The sequence below is a fragment of the Nestor notabilis genome, unplaced genomic scaffold (assembly GCF_000696875.1).
Source record: "Nestor notabilis isolate BGI_N333 unplaced genomic scaffold, ASM69687v1 Scaffold27921, whole genome shotgun sequence".
Classification (NCBI taxonomy): Eukaryota; Metazoa; Chordata; class Aves; order Psittaciformes; family Psittacidae; genus Nestor; species Nestor notabilis.
In genome coordinates, this window is record NW_009913790.1 from 4,384 (window position 1) to 13,866 (window position 9,483).

Consider the following 9,483-nt stretch of genomic DNA (forward strand, 5'->3'; position numbering starts at 1 on the left):
ATAAATATATTTAAAACATTTTAGTTGCTCCATGATTCTTTTTCAGATTACTTGAATCTTAAGGACATGTTTGTAGACTGCTATTTCTACACCAAATAATGTTTTTGGTTTTGTTTTTTTTCTCCCCATTACTTTTTTCTGTATTATTCCTTTTTTAAAGAACAAATGCTGTAACAGATAGTCTTTTGCAGGTGCCCTATTTTTCTTGACTGTGACAAAAGCTGCTTTGGAGGTGTGTTTACAATGACTACAACTGCAGAGCGAAGGTTCATTAATCTCAGGAAACGTCTAGATCAACTGGGCTATCGGCAGCCATTGGGAGTGGAGAGTTTACCTTTGGTGGAAAAACTTTTTAGGTATTCAGAAGGAGATTTCCATAGTAATCCAGTTATGCTTGACTAAACATGCAAATGTAGTTGTTCTGGTTCTATTGCTCTCTAGCATATAATACAGATGGAAGAACCATCTGTAGGCAGATGTGGAATAATCTGCCTTCAACATTAAGTCTCATTCTGGTGTCTAACAGATAGGTTTAATCTCACAATCACTGACTCTGATACTATCTTCACAAAAATGTTTATAGCTTCTTAGCACTAATCTCTTTTATGTAGCTTCTAATATCTATATAAATACTAGTAACCTGGCCTTTTATAATTCTTCAAGTTCTTCTGTGGTAAGTAGTGCTACAACTTACGTACTGTTCGGAGGGAAAAATCCTCTTGCCAATTTTTAGTATCTCATTTTATGTAGAAAAGAGAGTTTATTGAATTATCAGATGTAAAATCCTGATATGCTTTCTAAATATTTTTTATATTTGTCGTGTTCTTTCCTATTTCTTTTTTTTAAAGGGAGTAATTCCTGGTTTTCTGTTTTTCTTACATGAATGATCTCTTTGCCTTTTTTTGAACCCATTTGTTCTACAGTTAATATGGTCTCAGGAAAAGAGTTTTGTTTCTCAGGTCATAATAAATATTTGCATCTGCAGTGTAAAGGCTGATAACATTTCTAACATTCTGATGCTCTTTATTCTAGTGACCTAGTTCATACAACTGAGAGCTTGCGCAGTGCAAAGTTATCTGCTGGAAAATCTGAAAAAGAGTGTAGCAATTATGATGCTATTTTGGAACCTTATAAAACAGAGAATGCCAAACTTACCAGGGAAAATAATGAGCTACACTTGGAAATATTAAAACTGAAAGAACAATCTGATCGTTATGTTAAAGGTAATGTAGAAATTATGATAACTTTTTTTTTAATCCTTCTGTGCCAAAATAAAGTTGTAGCCAAATCCTTGATCTGCAGATCCACTTATCTATACTTTTAAATGAGTGTGAGAGGTCATTGGCTTTTTTGCCTTTAATGAATTAAGGCTCATGCAGAGACATTTCTTTTGTAGTTAAAAAGCTTCTGAGGTTCTGCAAACCATTGCTTTAATCAAACATGAAAATGTTAGAACTTTTTAACTTATACTTTCATACCTTTAAATGCTATATTTTAATTTAAAATTAAATACGGCTGTTCTGTTAAAACAGAAATAGTTTCTTAAAATACAGAGGGCGTTTACTTGTATAACATGTATAAATATGTATTTTTGTGTGTATATATGTATGTGTATTTGAAAATTTCATGTTCTGGAAGAATAATAGAGGATTCTCTATATGCCTGTTTTGGTGCTACTAGGAAAAATAATAATGAATAAGAAAGATAGTATTGCTTTTTCTCTCTCCCTTGAAGATTTGAGAGCCTCCTTAAGGAGGGTTGAACATGAAACAGCTGACTTGAAATTTCTGAATAATCAATATGTACATAAAATTAAAACGCTAGAAAAAGAGAACAAAGCCAAGACTGAAAAAATTCAGCAGCTTCAGGAGAAGAATTTGCAAGCAGTGGTGCAAACACCTGGTGAGTGTAAATAATCACAGATATTTTAACTTTTTTCTGGGCTTTTGGCTCTTCAGGACATAATTTTTTTTTTACGTTTGGTGAGAGAAGTTACTACAGCAAGGTAACTACCCAGTAGAGTAACATTACCTTTTGAATGTTTTGGCTCTGAATGTATGCAAGAAGTTTCATTAGCACATCACACGCGTTAGGGGCAAATTTGAATACAAACTTAGATTCTATAGAAGACTATTAAGGTAAAATGTGGCTGGAAAGTACTATTAATCAACAGCTGTTTAATTAGTTTTAGTGCTGCGCCTAATTTAGTCATTTGACACTAACCTTTCAACAGCTAAATAATGATGTGTGACTCATTCAGATTTATGTAACCAGATCTAAAAGCAGCAAGATGCAAAGTACGTCTACAAACAAATACTACAAAAATATTTGTAATTATTTGAAAGCTTATTTAAAGGGTCTTTTGATAATTAAAATGTTCTGGATGTTACTTTCAGGTTAATTTATTTTTCCAGGATTTCTTTTTCTTTGTTTTTTTTCAAGCTAAGGGAAATAGTGAGAATTATTTTGTGAAATTTTGAAATTGTCTTTTTCTTTTCAAGTCATTGAATTACCTGTGTATTTTTGGCATCTAAGGAAAATTAATAGGTAGTTAGGTGAAATTAAAATTCCTCCCTATTTTTCCACACCTTTCTGCATTTCATGTCCTTTCTTCAAAGATGCCTTATTATACTTTTGCCTGTCTTTCTGCATACTTGCCCCTTGGTCACCAGTCTTCATCAGACGTTGTGTGTTCTTATTTAATTGTGTGATGAAGAGTAATTGTTTCCTCTGGAAATAATACTGTAGTTTGCTTTATTTTTAATACATTGTTTCCATGCAAGCAAATAACCACCTCTGCTTAATATGATACCCATTCACTGAAATGACAACAGGATAGAAGGGGGGAAAAAAATTACTAAACAATGCAGAGGTTAGTTCAGTCATAAAATGGTTCTTAAATGTGGAAACAAAATGCCTTTTGTGATGTTTTAATTTAGCTCTTTTTAGTAAGGTAAATCACTAACAGGTTCAACAAGTTTGAACTGTAAAATATATAGGGTCTTACACACTGGAGAAAATTAGTTTTACTGAACTTTGCATGTTTCCTTGTTGTAAAACTGAACTTTGTCAAAGCTGATACTAACCTTCAAGAATGTACTAAAATGTACAATTTTTATCAACTTATTACAGTAAGAACTAGAATGGTGACACATGCCAGTTCAGAAATATTCAGTGGAATATTTCATTTTGTATTAAAAGAGGACTCTTTTGCTTTAACTCCAAGTAACGGGTCTTTGGGTTTGGGCTTTTAGGTGGCAGAAAAAGAAGCATTCCCTTCAGGCGTCAACGTATGCAGATAGACCAGCCCGTCCCCCCATCAGGTGTTAGTGCCTATCCAGTTCCTCAGCCAGAGGACCCTTATATTGCAGACCTTCTTCAGGTGGCTGATAATCGGTAATCTAAAGAAATTCTAAATTTTGAAGTATAGTTGTTAAATATCTGCAATGATTTTCCAACCCTCACCCTCCCTCTGCCTTTCAAATTTGCCTCAGACAAACTGTATTTCATGATGTTTTAAGAGCTCTATAGTTCTTAAATAGGATTTTGCTTGGTGATTTACAGTGCTGCCTGTGACAGAGTTGCAATGGATATTTAATAAGCTGCTTATTTCCTTAAAGGATTTCTCTTAAGATTTCTGTACTGGTTTTACTGTTATACCTATTTTTAGATTGGGTGTCCTGGAAAAAAGCTAGGTGTTAATGTTCTGCATAGGAATAAACTGATTTTTCCTATTTATTTTGGAAGACTAAAAGATTCTTCATTTTTGTAATACTGTATTTTACTTGGGTATTATGAAAGGTTCAAGTTAATTCTTTTTTCTTATTTAGAATATACCTGTAGAGTGTTTACTTAGTAAGTTTTTGGCAGTGGGGGCTCTGCAGGAGTGGCCTCTCTGAGAATATACCAGTGGATACCCTGTGCTGGACACAGCCAGTTCCAGTTGCTTCAAAACAGACCCACCTTGGGTCACAGCTGAGCCCAGCAACCATGCTGGTGTCTCCCCTCTGAAAATGTATTTAAGAAAGGGTAAAAAACCCATTGCTGCACTGGAGGAGTAGGAAAAATGTGAAACAACCCTGTGGACACCCAAGATCAGTGAAGAAGGGTGGGAGGAGGAGGTGCTTTAGGCATGGGAGCAGAGATTCCCCTGCAGTCCATGGAGACCATCTCTGTCCTCTCCATGGAGGACCCGATGCTGGAGCAAGTGGGTATGCCATGAAGGAAGCTGCAGCCTGAGGGGCAAGCTCCTGGCTCATGGAGAGGAACCACACAGGAGCAGGTTTTCTGGCAGAAGCTGTGGCTCATGAAGGACCCATGCTGGAGCAGTCTGTTCCTGAAGGACTGTACTGTGTGGAGATGACCCATGCTGCAGCAGTTCATGAAGGACTTGTACCTCATGGGAGGGACCTCACACTGGAACAGGGGAACAGTGTGAGGAGGAAGAAGCGGTAAAGCCAAAGTGTTACAAAGTGTTCTGCAGCTCCCATTCCCCATCCCTGTGCACAAGGGACGCACCACTTGCATTGTAAGAGTTGGTAGTAAAGCAGTGATTGAGCTTGGAGAAAGGTGGAGGGTGGGAGGAAGGAGTTTTTAGTTTGTCTTTGTTTCTCATCATCAAGAATTATTAAATTGATAATATATTAAGTTAATCTTCCCCAGGTTGAGTTTGTGTTGTTTGTGACAGTAATTACTGAACGATCTCCCTGTCTTTATCTTGACTAATGAGCTTTTTCATCTTATTTTTCCCGATCCTGTTGAGGGGGAGTGAGAAAGCAGCTAGGTGGAGCACTGGCAGCCAGCCAAGGTCAACCTGCTACAGTATCTCAAACAATGGCTTATGCATTAATATTTCGTATGAACAAAGTTTGGTTTTTTTGGAAATATTTATGTTCAGGAGCAAAGAAAAAATACTAATAATGAATTGTTGTGTGCATATGATTCTTCCATGAGTCCATATTGCTACATTTCAGAATTCATGAACTTCAGTCAGAAGTAGTGGAACTACAGGAAAAACTGGAGATAACTGAACGTGAAATGAAAAATTATAGCAAACAGGTATGTTTACAATTTTTTTTTATTATTATTATTTGGCTGTGGTAGCCATTGCAGTGCCTTCAGTTGTAATTTGTGTTTTAACCTCATTGGGAAAGCATTGTAGGGCTTGTGAAATAGTTACTCTAACTTGCCTACATTGAGCTATTTCTCTCTTCTACTTTAGGAGACAGCAGCAATGGTAAAATACTTGCCTGCTGCTTTTGCTGATAATTTTGTGTATTAAAATTACATTAAGTAAACTAAAAGTGATGATCATAAGTAGAATTTGTGTATGTCTAAGGTTTTTTATTGCAGAAGCATTAACTGGTCCAAAATAGTAATTTGATCTGTCGATATCTTAGGACAATTTTTTCACTGTTTATAGTGGTTATATTTTTATAAATTTTTGAAAGTTATTTCATGAACAACAGGTTTTACAGTAACTTGAGTAGATTGATAAGATATGTATAATCTTTTACGTGAGGGAATTGCATCAATTGTTATATGTTGTTATGTCTTCCAATAGCTGGGAAGTAGTGGACACCATCTTTTATTTTTTCACATCTTCAATTTCCTCTACCAGTGTTCTCTGTTTTCAGTGTTTCATTTATTTTGCTTTCAAAGAAATCACTTCTTATTTTCAGAAAAATCCAGAATTTTAAAAAAAGTGGATTTTAATGATAAGGATTGCATTATTAGGTGCATATCTTCTTACTTAATATTATATAGGTGTTTATTTGAACAAAGTTTCTAGTAAATGTTATAGAAGGTACAAAAACCTTTTTTGTGTTTGTTTCCTCAAAGGTTGAGCTCAGAGACAAAGAAATAGAGCGCCTCATGCTAGCACTAGATGGAGGGCGTTCTCATGAGATTATCTCTCTGGAATCAAGAAGTAAAAGTAATGAGAAACTAATTGCTCATTTGAATTTGCAGGTAATGGATTTATTACTGTTGTGTAGCGAAAACTACAATACAAGCAATCTGAAAAACCTCACAAAACTTCTAGCTCATTAAAAAAAAAAATCACTATTACATGTTAAATCAGTAGATTTAACTCGCTTTCCTTTTTAGGTGGCAAAAGGTGACTTGTTTTAAAAGTCTATTAGAACAGTTTTGGTAAAGAATTCTATGAATGCACATCTGTACATGGTAATGTTAATGTAAGACTATTCAGAAAAATTTTGTATGATACAATGTTTTCAGTAAGCTTGAAAATACTTTTTTTGTTTCCTGTTCATACAGTTTTTGTTTCAGTACATATACCCTTGGTTCCCATTAGTTTCTTAGGAGTAGTCCTGCAGATAATCTCATCAGATAGCAGGAAATCTTCTCATTTAATTGAAATTGTCCCCACTTTTACTCCAACATAGATTGCAAGGAAAGGATAAGCTTAGGATAGATGTTTGTGCTTACTGTGCATGTTAACATGCGTTCAATATTGGTCTCAGAATGAGGATTTTTTAAAAAGTATTACAAGACCTGCTGTAGTACAGATTGAGTAAAGACGATGTCTGGATTTATACCATCAATTCCCTGTTTTTCCAACTGAAAAACAGAAGTTTTGTATACTGATTGTGTGTGATGTACAGTGGCATGAGAGCCACTTTGCAGAGTTTATTAGCTTAGGTTCAGTGCTGCAAAAATACAGAATGAGCTACGACTTGGAATCAGTAGAGCTGTGTTCAGTGATCCCAAATTACTAAGTTATGCTGAACAGAAATTGATTGTACAGAGAGTGAACCCAGAGCATAAAGCTGGTTTTGGGTCATCAAGACTATTTGCTCAGGTTCAGTGCTAATGTACCATTTTTAATCTCTGACAATAAATGGATGGGTATCTCTATGTAGTAGTATTGCTGACTTGAGAGGGTCCTGACTTTCATCTGTTTCTACAGTAATACTTTTTTTTTAAGTTCTGAGGAAAGTTGTGTGGAGATGGAAGTGGAGCACCTCTGTTATCTTGAATCTGTCAAGATACTCTAGACTCCTGAGTAGTGTAACTTACTGTATGTATTTTTTATGCCTACTCTGTATCACTGCCTATCTTCATTCTTAGGGAAAGGTACACTGGAAAAACAGTGTCTATAGAACAGGATTTCTAAGGATGCTGTGTTTAAGGTGCTGAGATATGTTGGGGGCAGGGTAGGTTTTGTGCATCTGATTTTTAAAGCTTCTCTTTCATGAAGGAGTAACAGTGAGACTAAGCCTAACAAATACACCGTAAAGGTGGAAAAAGAATGTGTCCTCATACCTTCAGAAATTTAGGGAGACTGAGTACATTGGGTCTACTAGACTGTTGCCCAAGACAGGTTTATGTACATATCTCTGCTTTTCAGTACTTTGTTTTTAGAATAGCCCTTGGGTTTTGGAGACTAGATAAAGAACAGTGTAGTAATGAATTCCTTCACCTTGCACCTTTGTAAAATCATATTTTTTCGTGTCGATAAGCATTAAGTTCTAAAAATATAAAATAATTACAATTTTTAAAAGGATGTCCCTTTTTTACTATGGATATAGAGATACTATATTTCAGAAGATTGGGAGGAACTCTTGCTCCATAGTTTAAAAATATATATTAATCTTTTAATGAAAAATATCTTTCAGGTTGAATATCTTCAGCAAACAAAGAAAGAACTTGAAAATCGCATTCAAGACCTCTTGGACACTAAACAAAATGTGACTAGTGAGGTAGTGCATTTAAGCAATAAAAATGAAGAACTGTGTCAAGAACTGAATGAAATAGACCACTTGGCACAGCAGTTGGAAAGACACAAGGAAATCGTGCTTGAGACTGCAGATAAGGAAATTGGAGAAGCAAAGGTAATCACTAATGTGTTACAGTGTGAAGAATCTGCTCAGCTCTTAGGTGGCTTTATATCTTTTAATTGCAACAAATGACCTATTGGCTTGTAAAGGAAGATTAAAGAGCTATATTTTCCCAGTTTATTTTTTTCATTATACAGAATTTCTTGCTGAAAGGTGATTAATCACAGCAATGTTGTCTCTTTACTGTATTAGATGATATAAGTTTAGAAGCATTCTGTCTTCTTTCTTCTGTTAACTAAGTATGAAATAAAATTTTGAGGTACTTAAAATGATTTAAAATTTGGCAGATTAAAAGGAACTAACTATACTTTATTTCCTACCAAAATACTCTGTTTCCTCAATTTTTTGTAACAACGAAATTGTTATAATCTTGAAAATGTAACTTTTAACATATAGGTTAATTTTGGTTGATAGAAAGAAATTGAAAGAAAACATAGTGAAATACAGGATCTTGAAGAAACAATAACAAGGCTTAAATCAGTAAGTAAAAATACTTTCAGTTCTTTTTTGTAGCATTGTTGTCATACTGTCATCCACATGATTGTTGTATTTATTATAAAAATTAACAGTTTAACAATTAACAAGAGAACTTTCATGGTACCCCAAAATTCTATTGTAATAAATTCCTAATTAATAAATGAAAGAGCTAAAGAAGCTGTATCATACTGCTGCAGAAATAAACTGCATGAACTGTTGGGCAGTATGGTTGACTATGTCCTTGCTATACATTTCCATATTTCTGCTATCCAAAATTGTAATTCCCATGACATCGTAATTTTTACCACAAACAACTTATGACACCCTACAGAATTTTCTTCATTAAAAAGCTACTTTGTCTCTTAATCATGCAATAGATGGCTCACTCAAACAAAACATAGTAGCCCAGATGAAAAACATCAGTATTGTCAATTTCTTGAAGACAGATCTCTTTCCAGTGTATAGCAAGTTGTGTAATAGTTGAGTACTGTGCTTTGGTTTAGTATTTCTAGTGAACTTAATTTCAAGAGCACCAGACTACAGGGAAGACATGACAAATAGCATTTGATTAGCTGCAGGGATGGATTGACTGAGGTGCCATATAGTGATGTACTTCAACACCAGCAGTGTTACTAAATGCCATTAAAAATTATTCCTTGCTTTAGTTATTACTTCTTTCCATACTTGTATCCCACTGTTCTTCTGGTTGGTTTCTTGAATTAAACAAGGGTTAATCTTGCTTGTTTTGATACTGATTGCAAACTGTGTCAAAACTAATGCTTACTTTGATGTAATAAAAAGTAGTATAAAAACACAGTGATGGCATTTAACAAGCGTTAAAGCAGAAAACATCCAGGTTAAACAGAAGTAAACAGTGTTGAATATTAAAAATTTAACAAAACGTTAAGGTTTTTTTTTTCCACTGGCACTTCTAATATTTGTAATAATACTTCTTACTTCAGGAGTTGTGCTCATGTCGTAGGGAGAATGAGAGACTGAGTGAAGAACTCTTTGGAAAAACAGATGATAAAGAGAATCTTGAACTGTTGTTAAACCAGCTTGAACAAGAGAAACAAAGGCTGACAGAAAAAACGGAGACCTTAGAAATAAAAGGTAAATCATAGAATCATAGAACAGTTAGGGT

At 34.7% G+C, this 9,483-nt stretch overlaps 1 protein-coding gene across 1 annotated transcript; it reads left to right on the plus strand.

The window, feature by feature from the left end:
- Nucleotides 1-243: 243 nt before the first annotated feature.
- LOC104412606 (centrosomal protein of 135 kDa-like) lies at nucleotides 244-9,452 on the plus strand (the record flags this gene model as incomplete). Its single annotated transcript, XM_010023362.1, has 9 exons — nucleotides 244-356; nucleotides 1,033-1,223; nucleotides 1,735-1,902; nucleotides 3,255-3,396; nucleotides 4,974-5,058; nucleotides 5,842-5,970; nucleotides 7,641-7,856; nucleotides 8,277-8,342; nucleotides 9,302-9,452. Coding segments are annotated over exons 1-9 (1,261 nt in total), but the record flags the coding sequence as incomplete, so codon positions are not given.
- Nucleotides 9,453-9,483: the final 31 nt, after the last annotated feature.